The sequence below is a fragment of the Pteropus vampyrus genome, unplaced genomic scaffold (assembly GCF_000151845.1).
Source record: "Pteropus vampyrus isolate Shadow unplaced genomic scaffold, Pvam_2.0 Scaffold347, whole genome shotgun sequence".
Lineage (NCBI taxonomy): Eukaryota > Metazoa > Chordata > Mammalia > Chiroptera > Pteropodidae > Pteropus > Pteropus vampyrus.
Window position 1 is genome coordinate 2,076,135 of NW_011889128.1, and position 15,526 is coordinate 2,091,660.

Genomic DNA, 15,526 nt, shown 5'->3' on the forward strand with positions numbered 1-15,526 from the left:
TGAGGAAAACCAGCTCGAGGCGAGGCGGGTGGAGTTCTGAGGACGCTTTCTTCAGTGTCTACAGGGAAACCTCAAGAGTTTTCAGGCAGCAGGGTTGGGACATCTGAACGATAGGAAGGGGGCCGAGCGAGAGGCCAGAGCCGGGGGTCGCTGCTCAACATTCATTCATTCAACACTTAACGTGTATGAAGCCCAAATTAGACATTGAGAAAGAGGATAATCACTTAGAGCGAGAATTGTTCGTTGGCTTTTCTAGAGATATTTACTATTTCCAAGACTTTTTAAGATTCCATTATCTCGTTCGGGAAGAAGTCTGCTAAGAGGGTGTTGCAGATAAGGAGGCCGAGATTCAGAGGGTTGGGCGACTCCGCCTGTTCCCCTGGCGGTCTCGATGGGGACGCGGCCGCCGGTTGCCATAGTGGCGCAGCAGCTGAGGCACTTGGAGGCACTGGGAGCATCCGGGTCTTGGACCGCTCCTTGGTTACCCTGGCGACCGGGCGGCAGTCACGTGGGGCAGGAGCCTGCGGAGAAGCCGAAGGGGCATGCGCGGCCGAAGGCCTAGGCTTCCATAGTCCCGAGGTGTGTCACGTGTCAAGGGCTTGCACTCGGTGGCATTCGTCACTCCAGCTCCATCGTCACATGACCAGCTCTTAGACATCATGGCGGCGGCCGTGGTGCAGCGTCTGGGCTGAGCGACAGAGTGTAGTGGGCTCATACCCGGGTGAGGGGTGGCCTCCACCCGGAAGGGGGGAGGAAGGATCGGGCTCTCCTCAACCCACTCCTGTCCCCGCCATCACCCTAATTCCACTTGTCCCTTCCGCGCGGTGTGTCTGCTGACACGGGGAGGCATGACAGGGCTCGGGTTCCACCCCAGCCGTGCTCTGTGCTTCGGGGCAAGCTCCCACCCGTCTGTGCGCGCACCTCCGTCGCCTGGGTTCTCTCCATCCTCCTTTCTCCAGCCTCCTCCCCTCGCAGGTAGGATCGTCGGTGGGATCGGAGTGCGGGCGGGCGCGGCCCCCCGGGACCATGTCCGGGTCCGACACCGCGCCCTTCCTCAGCCAGGCGGATGACACGGGCGACGGGCCGGTGCCCGGTACCCCGGGATTACCGGGGTACATGGGGAACCCGAAGTCCGAGAATCCCGAGGTCCCAGACCGAGAGAGGCTGCAGCGCATCACGGGCTTGTCTGCGGGCCGTTCGGCTCTCATAGTGGCCGTGCTGTGCTACATCAACCTCCTCAACTACATGGACCGCTTCACCGTGGCTGGTACTGGTTTCTGGGAGGAAGTTAGACGAGGGGAAGGGAAAGGGGTCCCAAAGGTGGGGCTGCTTCTCCGAGCCCATCCTGTCTTCCCAGGCGTCCTTCCGGACATCGAGCAGTTCTTCGACATCGGAGACAGTAGCTCCGGCCTCATCCAGACGGGTGAGTGGAGGCCCCTCCTGGGCACACAGCAGCTCTTCGTCCTTTTCTGCCTCGGTAGGGGCCACATGCTGGTGCGCCTGGGGCCTCACTGATGAAAGTATAGTGGCCAGAGTTAGGGGGAGAGATGGCCCTGAGTCTGCTCTGGAGTTGTTCTGTTTAGTTAGGACACCTTGTATAAAGAGGGAGTCAGTTTAGTGTAAAGGTTAAAACAGACCAGGTTTCCACTTACTCACGGTGTGATGGTAGGCAAGGCCCTCCACCTCTCTAAGCCTCATTTTCCACGTTGGTGAGATGGAACTAGTAATAACCTAGATCACCTCATGGGATGATGAGGATTAAAGGAGATAATGCCTGTGAAGTGTGTTATAGTGTTAAGAACATGACAGGCACCCAATAAATAATGGCAGGAGAGGGTATCTGGTATGGGGAGATGTGAGTTTTACTTGTACAGAACTTTGGGATTTGAGGGAGAGGCAAAGAAAAACAGGCCCAAATCCTCTTTTCCTTCCTTCTCTCTTTCATTCATTTCTTGAATGAATCGGAGCACCTACTATGTGCCAGACCCTCGAAGAAGTGGTGATAATATCCACTGAACTTGGCCAAGACCTTTTATGCCCATTGTCTTCTAATCCTTCCATTGGCTGAGGAATAGATGTTATTCATATTTTATAGAGAAAGTAGATGGTATTATCAACATTTCTATAAAGAAACTGAGGCTTGGAGAAGAGTTAAGACTTGCCCAGAGTCACACAACGAGTTAGAGGCAGGAGTTTGAATCCAGGTCTTGCAGTGTTCTTTGTTCCAGTCCAGGCCAATAAGAAACTGGAGGTATTTAAGGCTAAGTCTAGAGAAATGAGAATGAGTTTATAGGTTAAGGTCTGCAAAACTCTAAATAGAATTGTTGAGTTAGAGAAGAAGCAGGTCGTCCTTGGCAGCCCCGTTCACTTTTTCATTCAACACGTGTTTAATGAGCATCTATTTTATGTTAGGCCATATATTAAGTCTTGGAAACACAGTCATGGCCTGTATAGCCAAGGTCCTTATCTTCATGGGCCGACATTCTACTGTGCAAAAGGGGGCATCAGTCCACAAAAATCTAAATTGATAATGAGATAATTTTCCATAGGAATAAGTGCTACGTAAAAGAAAATAGTAATTATGATAGAGACTGGATGTGTGGTGGTTGGAAAGGTATCTGGGCTGGAACCTAAAGGAGCTAAGCTCTGTGAAGCTTAAAGGTGAGGAGAGAACCTTCCAGATAGAAAGGATCAAATCGCTGGTGCCAAAAACCCGAAGATGGCATTGAGCTTGGCATTTGGGCTATTGGGGTACAGAGAAAAGAAAGGATGAGCATGAAATTGGAGAGGTAGGGAGGGGTTGGAGCAGACGGTGCACTGTGGGCCATGATACGGCATTTGGATTTTGTTCTTGGCTCTATGGGAGGAAGTAGCGAGTCAGCTGGGCCATCCATTTTACAATGGAAGGTTCGAAAGATGTCGAAGGTGGGGTTGGACTCCACCTGGCAGGAAGCTCGGATAGTTTCAGGGTTGGGAGTTATTCCTGCCTCCCCTTGCCCTCCCTGAGCTGGAGTGGGGGACGAGGTAGGGGTACTGGGGCTGGGCTGTGACTCTCTGCTTCCCCCCAGTGTTCATTTCCAGTTACATGGTGTTGGCACCAGTGTTTGGCTACCTGGGTGACAGGTACAATCGGAAGTATCTCATGTGCGGGGGCATTGCCTTCTGGTCTCTGGTGACACTGGGGTCATCCTTCATCCCCAGAGAGGTGAGGCCCCACAATGACTCCTGCTCCTCCCACCCCTCTCCCCCCATCGATCTTTGCTGCTGCTCTTCGGAGTCATTGCAGACTGGGCCTGGGGAACTTCGGTAGTTTCCTTGGTCCATGCCATCCTACACCACCGTTTGCCTGAGTTAATCTGCCCGCCCCATCCTTTCCCGTTTTCTTTCATAACTTTCCATCCATCATCCCCACTCCTCCTGACCATTGACTCCTTCCACTCAATACCCAAACACTCATGTTTCTTTCTGTACCATGGAAAAGGCCTTACCTGGACTATCTCCTCCCTCTTCCCCTTCCTAGTCAGACTTCCTGAAAGGCCCCTTTGACCAAGCTCCAGTCTGGGTGAAGGAGCAGCCAGGGAGAAGCTCTCTGTCTGCACTTCCTCTCCCATTCACCCCTTGAGCACTGCTGGCTGACCTGCCCCCACCACTCCATTGCCAAAGTCAACAGTGACCTCTCTGTTGCTAAATGTAGCTCCTGCTTCCTAGTCCTCTTCTCACTAGATCTCCTGGGAGCCTCTGGCTCCATTGACCCACTTCTTCCTTCCGGAAATGCTCTTCTCACTTCTGTGATGCCATTCTTTTGGTTTTCCTTCTACCTCCCTGGCTGTTGCTGCTTTGCTCCTTTGAAATCCCCTGTGTGTTCTCACTCTTTGCCCTAGAACTCTGTCCTCAGCCCCAGGCACTATGCATTCAGGTGTCTTTGGTAGACAAACCCCCACTTTAAGGTCATTATTCACTATTGGGGTGTCTTAGGTGGGTGGGCAAGATAGAAATTAAGATTTATTTTACACTTACTGGGCTTAATGAAATAGACCTTTTATTATCCAGTCCTCACAATAGTTATGTGAACAAGTTGTTATTATCCCCCTTTTTCAGATGAGGAAACTGAGGCTCAGAGAGGTTAAGTTCCTTTTCCAAAGTCACAGCTAGTAAGTAGTGGAGCCAGGATTCGAGCTCAGGTCTGTCTGATTTTAAAACTGGGGCCTCTCCCGCTATCCCTGCTGCCTCTCCAGAGTGACTGGTGAGGTAGACTGGGAAGCTGGCTGTAGGGCGGGCTGCCACCTCCTCCCTGTCTCGTTTCCTAGCGATTCTGGCTGCTCCTCCTGACCCGGGGCCTGGTGGGGGTCGGGGAGGCCAGTTACTCCACCATCGCACCTACTCTCATCGCCGACCTCTTCGTGGCAGACCAGCGGAGTCGGATGCTCAGCGTGTTCTACTTTGCCATCCCGGTGGGCAGGTGAGTGGGCCTTGGGCCGGCTTGGTGGGGAGGAAGAATTGCCGAGTGTGAGGCATGACTGACTGGCTGTCCCCTCTCTCTTCCCACCCCTTTTCCCCAGTGGTCTGGGTTACATTGCAGGTTCCAAAGTGAAGGACATGGCTGGGGACTGGCACTGGGCCCTGAGGGTGAGTCTGGTCACAACCTGGGGTAGGTCAGCAACATTCTCACTCATTTCCCCTTTCCTACCTTCAGCCTCCCCTTTTAAGGCAGCACTTACTCTGCCAAGCCTGCAAGAAGCCTCACCACAAAGCCATGTGCTAGACAGAACTCTTGGTTACAGGTGACAGAAGCTCATTGTAAAAGTGTAAGCCCCCAAATGGGACTGTATTGGCTCTCAAAATGGAGAGTCCCAGGGCGAGCTTCGGGTATAGCTGGGTCCAGAATGCCCACAGTCACAGGAATTCGATCATCCTTTTCTTAGCTCGACTTTCCTCTGTGTTAACTTCATTCTCAAGCAAGAGAAAGCTTCACACATTTATCTTCCCATTTAGAAACTTCGGCACCCTGGATCCCCGAGTATTAGTCCTGGATAGTATCTGATTAGATGAACGTGGGTCACATGCCCACCATTGAATCAGTCACTGAGGCTGGGGAATTTAGCACTACTCTCATTGGCCAGGTCTAGATTACAAGCCCTACCCTGTTTGAACCAGCGTGCTGAGAAAAGTTGGGGGAGTGGTTTCCCAAAAGAAAATTAGGGTGCTGTTACCACAGAGGGAACAGTTAGGCTTGCAGAAATGGGGGTGGCCCCTGGTGGCAAAGTGCTCCTCCCCCTGGTCGCAGGTTCAACTTCTTTGAGCAAGTTTTTATCCCGATGTTTGAGGTCTTGGGGCCTGAGTTGCCTTTACACACCCTCCCTTTCTTCCAGCCCCAGGGGTTGAGTGCGTCCCTGCCCGGGGCTGTCCTGAAGCCCACTCTTTCCCCAGGTGACACCAGGTCTAGGAGTGGTGGCTGTCCTGCTGCTGTTCCTGGTAGTACGGGAGCCGCCAAGGGGAGCTGTGGAGCGCCTCTCAGACTCACCGCCCCTGAACCCCACCTCCTGGTGGGCGGATCTGAGAGCTCTGGCAAGAAAGTGAGTTTAATTCCATCCTAACCCAAGTTGGCCCTACCCCATGATCAGGAATTCAGTTTCCACTGACCGCCCCCTGTGACAGCTGCTCCCGGATCCTGGTAGCCCAGGCAGCCTCCATGCCCAGTGCCCTGACCTTATTAAAATAAGCCAGGAAGGGAGAACAGAGTCCCTTACCCGATACCTCCGTGGAATCACATTTCCTCCATTCCAACTATGCAGCCCTAGTTTCATCCTGTCTTCCCTTGGCTTCACTGCTGTGGCCTTTGTCACGGGCTCCCTGGCTCTCTGGGCTCCTGCATTCTTGCTGCGTTCCCGTGTGGTCTTGGGGGAGACCCCACCTTGCCTTCCGGGAGACTCCTGCTCGTCCTCTGACAGGTACCCAGATGGAGGCTGGGCTGGGTGGCCTGCAGTTGGCAGATGATAGAGTGGAAAGAGTAGGATTCAGACTCAGACAAGGAGAGTTTGAATCCCAACTCCACAAGTTTCTTCCTGTCCCAGACTCTCAGTTTCCCGGTCTGGGGAATAGGTGGGGAGCTTCCTGGACTGTGGGGGGCTGTGCCTGGATAGCCCTGGGTTGTGAGGGTGGCTGGGATGGATGGTCTTCCTCTCCAGGCCATAGAGGTGAGGCTAGGGAGCTTTGCAGGCAGATGGAATAGCCCCTATGCCCCTCCGCCTGTCCGCAGCCTCATCTTTGGGCTCATCACCTGCCTGACTGGGGTCCTGGGTGTGGGCCTGGGCGTGGAGTTCAGCCGCCGCCTCCGCCGCTCCAACCCCCGGGCCGACCCACTGGTCTGTGCTGCTGGCCTCCTGGGCTCCGCACCCTTCCTCTTCCTGTCTCTCGCCTGTGCCCGCGGTAGCATCGTGGCCACTTATGTAAGTAGCCAGCAGGTATCGAGGCGGGGGTGCTTTGGGTTCAAGGCAGAGGAATGGTGCACTGGGGCAAGACTGGGGACAACCAGCATAGGGGTTCAGAGCCGACTCCAGAGCAGGAGTGTCTGGTTTTGAATCTCAGCTCTGGCCCTACCCAGCTGTGTGGCATTGAGCAAGTGACTTAACCTCTCGGTACTCAGTGTCATCATCTGTAAAATGGGAATAACAATAGCTCCCGTCTCATAGGAGTATTGTGAGGATTAAATTAGTTAATAGATGGGCCTCCACATATTTGCTCTTCTTGTGATGAGTTCAACCCCACTCCCACGCTCCCCTACCCTCTGGTCCCGCAGATTTTCATCTTTATTGGCGAGACACTGTTGTCCATGAACTGGGCCATTGTGGCTGATATTCTGCTGGTGAGTAGGTGGGTCATTCCAGGGTTGGTCCAGAGGCTGATGGGAGCAGGGAGTGGGGGCAGGAGGCCTCACTTGCCTTGAATCGTGGCCCTTACCCCTTCTTCGAAACCTAGCCCCAGACTGACTTCAGAGTCCAGCCCCAGAAGGGCCTGTAGGCCAGGCCTGCCTTACCTTTCACCCCAGTCACACCTCTGAGCTGGAGTTCACCTTTGACCTCAGCCTAGGCCGAGCCTTGGTCCCCTCCTTGCCCGCTATCTCTTGCCCCTCTTCCTCCCAGTATGTGGTAATCCCTACGAGACGCTCCACTGCTGAGGCCTTCCAGATCGTGCTGTCCCACCTGCTGGGTGATGCTGGGAGCCCCTACCTCATTGGCCTGGTAAGCACTGCCCTTTCTCTAGGCCTCCGGTGGGGGTTAGGACACCCTGTGATCCTAGCACTGGCTGGGGGCGAGTGGCCTGAGCCTGAGCTGAATTGGAAGGTGTGGTCCCTCTTAGGTGTCCATGTCATCTGTGCCAGGCACTCCTCACCTTGGACCCTCAGCTTGACGGGATTTTGTCTTCGCAGGTTTCTATAGGGAGGCCGGGGGCCTCTCCCTGGAAGCCCAGACCCTTTTCCCTTCCTGGCTGCAGTCTTTGTCTGGTGGAGTTTGGACCTCCCTCTCCTCAGTGCCCACTCCATGCCTCTCTCTCCTGCCTTTCCTTTCTGCGTCTCCCCACAGATCTCCGACCGCCTCCGCCGGACTTGGCCCCCCTCCTTCCTGTCTGAGTTCCGGGCACTGCAGTTCTCACTCATGCTCTGTGCCTTCGTCGGGGCACTGGGCGGTGCGGCCTTCCTGGGCACTGCCATCTTCATTGAGGGTGACCGCCGGCGGGCCCAGCTGCACGTGCAGGGTCAGTTGGGCCTCCCCCTGTTTGCGCACAGCTCCTTGCCCAGCTTCGTGATGCCTGCTTATTCGTTCATCCGTCTGCCTAGTCCTGTGCGCCTGGCATCACCCAGTCCACAGCCCTTCCTTCATCCGGCTTCAGGTCTTCCCAGCCAACAAGCTGATGGCCTGGCCCGTCCACAGCTCTCGGGCCCCATCCATTTCCCACTACCTGTTTGTCCCCTCTCTGGCTTTGTGTCTGTCTGTTCATTCAACCCTGGCTTTGACTCCTCCCCTGCCAGGTCTGCTGCATGAGGCAAGGCCTGAAGATGACCGCATTGTGGTGCCCCAGAGAGGCCGCTCCACCCGAGTCCCCGTGTCCAGCGTGCTCATCTGAGGGGCTGTCACTCACCTACCTGCACACCTGCCACAGCTGGCCTTGGGCCCACCCCATGAGGCGCCCAGGCCCAAACCCTCGGCTTGGCCCAGCTTCTAGGAGGGGCCTTGGGCCATGTTTCAGCTCCCACACACTACATGGGCAGCCGGGGTAGGGGTGGTGGCAGGGGGCTGTGGGGGTCTGGGAGGGGTCTGGGAGGGGTCCGTGAGCAGCCCTAGGGTCTCGGTGCTATTTGTAACTAAATAAAATTTGTAGCCAGATCTCAACTGCCTGCTTGAGTCTCTCTGGTGCTCGTTATCTCTGCCTCTCTGGACTATGGGAGATGCCCCCGCTCCAGCACCGGAGCTCCTCGGGCCTGTCAGGTCACTCCTATGGGGCTTCTGGGCTGGGTGAACAAGAGGGTGAAGTGAGCTGGCTCTGTATGACTGTGAGTCATGCCCCTATTTCCCCTAGAGCCGCCCCTCTTGGCAGGCTGGCCAGGGTGAGGTAGGGGTGGGCACGGCCTGTGCCCCTCTGAATTCCCGGGGTCAGCCTCCCTCCTTGCTGCCTCGTTGAGCCACCACAGCTGTGGAGGCTACATCTGCTGGCTGGCCTGCAAGTGTCTTGTCCTTCCACTGATAGGAGTTACCCCTTGTCCTGGAGGCCAACAGACCCTTCTTGAAGACCTGAGGGTGGCTCCACAGGCCTCCTTCCCCTCCCTACTCGCTGGGTGGGGGTGGGAAGGGGGTGGGTGCAGCCGGCTGAGGAGCCGGATGATTTCCTGCCCTCACCCCGGCGCTCACCACAGCTTCCTGCCACAGGCAGGAGGGCAGGCGCTGAGGAGAGGCGGGCGTGGAGCCGAGGAGCAGGTAGGCCTGGCACAGGGTCTACGCAGTGGTGGCTGGTGCCCCACACTCCAGCCCAGGCCCTGGCCCGACTTCCTTGGGATCAAGGGTCTTCCAGAGCCAGCGTTAACCCCTGTTCATCCCAGTGAGGGGAGGGCTGCCCTCAATCAGGCTCCTAGCCTGGTGCTGCTGGGCTCCTGTACCCCACTGGCCCCGCACTCGCTGTGCTGCAGCTCTGCCCTGGAGGGGCGAGCAGTGAGCAGCCAGGCCTGGTCCAAGCTCTGTCCTGCAGATGGAGGCGGTCATCCTGCTCCCCTTGGTGCTAGGCTTCCTGCTGCTGCCTCTTTTGGCCGTGTTACTGATGGCACTGTGTGTGCATTGCCGAGAGCTGCCAGGTAAGTGGGAGCTAGTGGGGTGACCAGATGCTCGGATACAGTGACAGGGATCCTCACCTCAGCCCCCAGTCCCTTACTCCATCTTGAACTGTCCCTAACTGTTTTGCGTAAGAAGATGCTGAGAGCCCCAGACTTCATCACCCTCTCCTCTCGTCACCCCCTTTTCCTGCCTCACTGGCCCTCTTTTCCGCAGACTCATATGACAGTGCTGCCACAGATAGGTGAGTCTGCCCTGTTGGCCTATGCATCTCCCTTAATACCTTATACGGTGCTGGGCCTGGGGCCTCTCCCAGCCCCTTACCAAACTGTCTCTTCTGCCAGTTCGATCCCACATAGCATCATAATCAAACGGCCTCGTAAGTACATGGAGGGTCCCCTCCCTCTGGGGTAGGGAAGAGTCCCCTGGCATGTGAGCAAGTGTGTGCCTTTGTTCGGGTTTCCCCCCTAAGGCTGCCCACATGGCCTTGACCCGAGCTGGGATGTAGAGGGAGATGGATGCTCTCAGACCTGTCCAGGGCACAGGAATTTCGGGGGGTTAATTTGCCCTTCGAGGCCTCGACTAGGGTAGGGGCATGATGTTTGGAGTCATTCCTTCAGCTTGGTCCTGTGTCCTCAGCTACGCTCGCCCCCTGGCCACCGGCCACTACCTACCCGCCTGTTACCTCCTATCCACCCCTGAGCCAACCAGACCTGCTCCCCATCCCGTAAGTAACCCTTTCCCCTCCAAATTCCCCTCTTTATGCCTCACCTCTTTGGATCGGGGGCCTCTTTCCTTGTTGTAATCCCTTTTGCCCCAGAGTCCCATCCTAGGCATGACCTCTGACTTTTGACTCCCAGGAGATCCCCACAGCCCCCAGGGGGCTCCCACCGCATGCCATCTTCCCGGCAAGACTCAGATGGTGGTAAGTGTGGAGCGGCGCCCGGGGGCTGGGGCTGGGCAGAAGACAGGCCCCACCTAAGTCGACTCAGTCTCCCTCTCCCTCCCTCTCCATAGCCAACAGTGTGGCAAGCTACGAGAATGACGGTGCGTTTGGGACCCTGGTTCCCTGGCTGGGGGAGGCTGGAGCCTGACCCGGGCTAAGCTGACTCCTGTGTCATTACCCCAGAGCCAGCCTGTGAGGACGAGGACGAAGACGAGGACGAGGACTATCACAACGAGGGCTACTTGTGAGTGGCCAGGTGGGGGAAGGGGGCCGAGCCTGGGGTCGTTGCTCACTCATCCCTTGACTTCTCCTCAGGGTGGTTCTTCCTGATACTGCCCCGGCCACTGGCACCACTGTCTCATCAGCTCCTGCGCCTAGCAACCCTGGCGGCCTTCGAGACAGCGCCTTCTCCAGTGAGTCGCCATTCTGACTACTCCCTGCCTTTCAGCGACGTGGCCCCTCTGCTCTTCCTTCTCTTGTCGTTTCTTGATGCTTGCTACCCGTCTGTTTTCTCTCTTCTCTGTAGAGCGCCAGTCCTTCAGAGAGCGGACTCCCCTCTCCAATCTTCTGATTCTCTTACCTGTTTTACTTCTTTCCTATCTCTTTGTCTTCTCTTTCTATCGTCTGCTAGACTTCATTCCTTGACTTCATTCTTCTTTGGCTCATTCCTTGACTCTACTATTTTTTCTCTCCTATCTGAAAGCTCTTTCTTGATCAATGAATGTTCCTTTTTCATAGCTTCCTGTTCTTGTTTCATGGAGGCGATGTCATCTTGTAAATCGCTAAGGATATTGATTATAGGTTGTTTTTTTTATTTTTGTTTTTCGGAACGTTTTTTCTGTTTCCTGAATTGTCTGTTTCCTTTGAGCTGCTTTTCTCCCTTCGATTTGGTCTCATCCTGCCTGTTAGAGGCTTTTGTTGGTGTCTGCGAATCTTTAGGGTTCTGTTACTCTCTTCTCTTTCTCTCTCTATACATGCCTGGGGCCATTAGTTCTATACCCTGGCTTGATTTGCCACCCGGATTTCCAATTGGTCGGAACTCTCCTGAGCTCCAGATCATCTGTTCAAGGGCTTCTTTTCATTCATTCACTCATTCATTCATGATATTTACTGGATGCCTCTGCTAGAACAGCTCATGAGGCAGAGTCATGATAAAAGAACTAACATCATCGAGGGCCTTCTACATGCCCTAATAAGTTTTACGTTTATTAGCTTATTAAAACTCACAATTTCCAGGTGCCGTTGAGCCTGTCCGTTCCCCTCCTGCACCTCAGTTATCCCGTCTGTACGATGGCAGGGTTTATTTATTTAATAGATGTATGGTAGCACTTACTGGTTAATACCTACCAACCCTGCTTTAGTCTTCACACGACCCCTATGAGATGGGTACCATTACTCATCCTGTTTTACAGATGAGAAAACCGAGGCCCAGAGAGGTCGGGTAGCTTGTCTGAGGTTACATGTTTAGTTAGTGCTAGGGCTGGATTTGAACCTGGGCAGTCTGGCTTCATAGCCTTCCTCGTTCACATCCTCACAGAGAAACAAGTCAGCACAAAGAATAACGTACTAGCAATGGCAATAGGCGCTGTGACGGGATGAAGACCGAAGTGGGGGTCAGGGCAGGCTGAGCAAGAGGGGCCAACTGGTTCAATGGCACCTCTGACTCGGCTCAGCCCCGAATGTCGTCTCCCCTCCACACATGCCACCCAGCTCCACTGCTCCAAGCTGCTCTCCAGCCTGGGTCACTGGCTAGGGTCTGCTGTCTCTCCTCTTTCCCGCAATTACATTCCCTGTCATCAGTTCTGGTCAAGTTGCCCAATTCTTTCCATTGCCACGGCCTTTGCCCTCGTCTTGGTCACTGCCATCACTGGTTTGGAGCACCCTCTCCAGGCATCTGTGTGTGGAAGTCTCAGGCTGGTTATGTCTAAAGTCTTTGGTGGCTGTTGTTGGGAGCCTCTGGGTGTCTGCACTCGGGGGCTCTGAGACTCTATGCCTGAAGGCTTCGGGTGACAGTGCTGGGGGGATCCTGGTCGTTTCCTACAGTGGAGTCAGGGGAAGACTACGTGAACATCCCTGAGAGTGAGGAGAGCGCAGATGCATCTCTGGGTGAGTGGCTTGTGCCCCATGGTACCCTTTTAAGGTCCAGCGTCCTTTCCTCCCCCTCACCCACCAACCCGCCCCCACTCTCAGTGTGGCCTATGTACAACCTTCTTGGGGTCCCTTGCCCTCCGTCTGGGTGTCCTCCTTCTCCCTTACTCTCAACATGGCCTGCCCCTCCTTTTGGTGTGGCCATTCCTCCTTCTGACCTGTCCTCACAGATGGGAGCCGGGAGTATGTGAACGTGTCCCAGGAACTGCAGCCCACAGCCAGGACCAAGCCTGGTATGTGCTGGGGGAGGGGCTGGAACTGGGGAGCTCCCTGGGTGGGGGGATGGGTTGCAAGCTAAAGACAAACCTGCCTTCCTTCCACAGCCACCCCGAGTTCCCAGAAGGTAGAGGATGAGGAAGAAGAGGAAGAAGAAGGGGCTCCAGATTACGAGAATCTGTAGGAGCTTAACTGAGGACCTGGTAAGAGGCCCTGCCCAGCCCAGCCTTGCCCTGAGCCTGCGGGCTCCTGACCCTCCCTTGATGACCCCACCCTACTACCCTCTCTGACTCTGGGGACCCCTCTTACCCCCTCACTCCTTCCTGACTCCATAATCTCTCCCTTTCTCTCTGCCCTCTGCCCTCTTGTGTTTCAGCATGAGGCGAGCCTGTCCTGGAACCTGCCTTGCCTGGGTGGGCTGAGCTGGGCAGCTGGGCAGTGGCTCTGGGGGGCCCACTTGGTACCCTGCCCCGGCTTCAGCCTGACAACAGCCTGAGAATTTTCCCCCTAACTTATTGTCACTTTGGGGTCTAGTCTGCATGCCCCCGATACTCTGCACCTTCTGACACAACCTGAGAATGAACTGCCCTGGCCCCAGCTTTACTCTGTAACAGAATAAAGGCTGTTGTGGTCTGCAGTGCTTTTGGCTTTAGGGGGGCATAGTGGGTCAGAGTCAGGGTGAGGGTGGGTTGTGCCTGAGGGCGTGTGTGTGTGCGTGCGTGCGTGTGTGCGTGCGTGTGTGTGTGTGTGTGTGTGTGTCTCCATCCTTCACAGGGCCTCCGTGCTCTTGAGGGTCCTGACCAGGTACTGCATGACTGACTGACTGATGGCTAAGACATGTCACCTTCTGAGTGAGGCAAGTCTGACCCAGGCTGGCACTTCTGGGGTCCAGATGCATTTCCCCGTGAGATAGTCCATGGAGACCATGGCTGTGCTGATGGTAGAGATGGAGTGGAGATGCACTGGGTGGACACTTAGAGCAAGGGGAGGACTTGATGACCTCGAAGGGCTTTCTTAGTTCTTACTTTTTGTGGTTCTCAATAAAACAAAACTTAAAAATTGTCTAAATATCTAAAAGGTTAATGTACGGTGCGGCAATTTTCAGACTTTGATGTGCAGACGGCTCACCTGGATGATTTTCCAAAATGCAGATTCTGATTCAGTAGGTCTGGGATGGGGCCTGAGATTCTGAACTTCCAAGGAGCTCCCAAGTGGTTCTGACGCTGCTGTTCTGAGAACCATACTTTGAATAGTAGGGTCTGGTGGACAAGCAGGTCACTGTGATTAGCTCCAGCGTGGGCATGTGACCTAACCTTGGCCAGTGAGGACCAGCCCTGGGACTTGGGCAAGAAGTGTCAGGAAGGAGAAGCTCTTTTTGTTCCTGGCAGTTGTTAAGTTGGAAGAATGTAGTCCTGGAGCCCCACTTGGAGAGTCTGAGAACGAAGCCACCACGGAGGAGAGAATGGCCCAGAGATGGACAGGGCCAGCTTCCTGGTGGTGTCAGAACCACTAGATCCAGTAACACTTGAAGTGAGATACCCTTTCAGACTTCCCAGTTACATGGTCCAATAAATTACCAGTTTTCTCCCATTGGCTTGACTGGAGTTTCTGTCACTTACAACCAAAGTAGTCCTGAGCGATAAACAAAGTTATTGGCATCCTCTGTGGCTCCAAAGGTAACATAACAGCTTCTCTTTATCTGGTGCTTATCTATCTCATTTAATCATTGTCACTCCCCTATTGTTGGTCACAATAGGTATCCCAATTTCACAGGTGAGGAAACACAGGCTCAGAGAGACAGGCACACGGCCAAAGCGGCAAATCTGAGATTAGCTCTGTGGCTGTCGGCCCCCGGAGTCACTGCTGCCAGCCTCCTGCTCTGGGTGTTGTACACCGTGCCGGCTGCCCCCAAATGGGGAGGTTCGTACAGGTCCAATAGGAGAAGTGAGAGGGAAAGAGAGGTGGGGGGAGGGGTTTGGATGGGCTGGACATCAACAGGTAGAGTTAAATCATTTTATTGGGAAGAAATAGAAAATGATAGAGGCACCTTTGCCCCTGAGATGGTATGTCCCTTTACCCAGCAAATTCCTGGGTATAAAGCTAACAAACTAGCAAGTAGGCTAAGCGAGTGGGTACAAGAGGCTCAGGGCAGTACCAATGGCCTGCCACTAGAAACAACAGGTGGCTGTTATCAGGAGAATGGACGGTCAGCCCAGGAGGACTCACCAGCGGGTAAAGATGAGTGAATGGGAGCAGCACCTACCATATTGGATACATATCACCTACAGAACGTGGAGTGAAAAAAGGAGAACAAGTTGTTTTGTTTATATAAAGCTAAATAAAACATGAAAAAAAGATATATATTGTTCGGGGACACACATGTATGCAAGGATATTAAGACAGGCGAAGGAGTGAGGAGCCCCAGACTCAGGACTGTGGTGAGCATGGAGCAGAGTAGGAGTGACTGGGAAGGAGTTCAAGGAGGCCAAGTGATGTGTGTGATGTCTTGCTCTTAAGCAGGGTCGGGCACACAAGTGTTTGATATACGGTTCCCTAAATTGTTTGTATAGCTGAGTGATTTCATAATAAGAAAGACCAGGGCCCAAAGAGGGAATGGATGGGGGAGGGAGGGTCGGGCAGCTTACGGAGACAGTGGACAGGAAGCTGAGAGTCACCGGTCTGTCTGAGCCAAGCGGTGGGTTGCATGTGGTGCTCCAGGACTTAGGAGCAGCATATGCAAAGGCCCTAAAGTGTGAACAGTGAGGAGGCTGTGGGTGCAATCCACGTGAGGAATGGTGGTGGGCTAGCTGGAGTGGCAGGGGCAGTGGAGAGAGGTGGTAGAATGAGGAGAAGTTTGAGATGTGGTGACAGGTTGGCTGAGGGCCGTGAGGCATGGGGA

General features: G+C 54.6%; 2 protein-coding genes across 4 annotated transcripts; both read left to right on the plus strand.

The window, feature by feature from the left end:
* The first annotated feature begins 587 nt into the window (after positions 1-587).
* SPNS1 (sphingolipid transporter 1 (putative)) lies at positions 588-8,387 on the plus strand. Of its 3 annotated transcripts, none has more exons than XM_011378797.2 (13): positions 588-721; positions 976-1,267; positions 1,358-1,423; positions 3,069-3,205; positions 4,308-4,459; positions 4,560-4,626; positions 5,428-5,573; positions 5,793-5,948; positions 6,257-6,446; positions 6,797-6,862; positions 7,140-7,238; positions 7,581-7,752; positions 8,027-8,387. In XM_011378797.2, the coding sequence occupies exons 2-13, from the start codon at positions 1,027-1,029 to the stop codon at positions 8,119-8,121; spliced, it is 1,587 nt and encodes a 528-aa protein (XP_011377099.1). In that variant the 5' UTR covers positions 588-721; positions 976-1,026; the 3' UTR covers positions 8,122-8,387. The 3 variants fall into 3 exon arrangements, with proteins under 3 accessions (XP_011377099.1, XP_023378229.1, XP_011377100.1); XM_011378798.2 differs by having other exon boundaries at positions 639-975; positions 1,059-1,267; XM_023522461.1 differs by having other exon boundaries at positions 638-1,267.
* A 530-nt stretch (positions 8,388-8,917) lies between these two features.
* LAT (linker for activation of T cells) lies at positions 8,918-14,209 on the plus strand. The gene is made up of 13 exons (XM_023522462.1): positions 8,918-8,969; positions 9,238-9,340; positions 9,534-9,561; positions 9,662-9,696; positions 9,957-10,044; positions 10,178-10,242; positions 10,335-10,364; positions 10,447-10,507; positions 10,579-10,676; positions 12,307-12,369; positions 12,582-12,644; positions 12,735-12,830; positions 13,004-14,209. The coding sequence occupies exons 2-12, from the start codon at positions 9,238-9,240 to the stop codon at positions 12,809-12,811; spliced, it is 711 nt and encodes a 236-aa protein (XP_023378230.1). The 5' UTR covers positions 8,918-8,969; the 3' UTR covers positions 12,812-12,830; positions 13,004-14,209.
* The last annotated feature ends 1,317 nt before the right edge of the window (positions 14,210-15,526 follow it).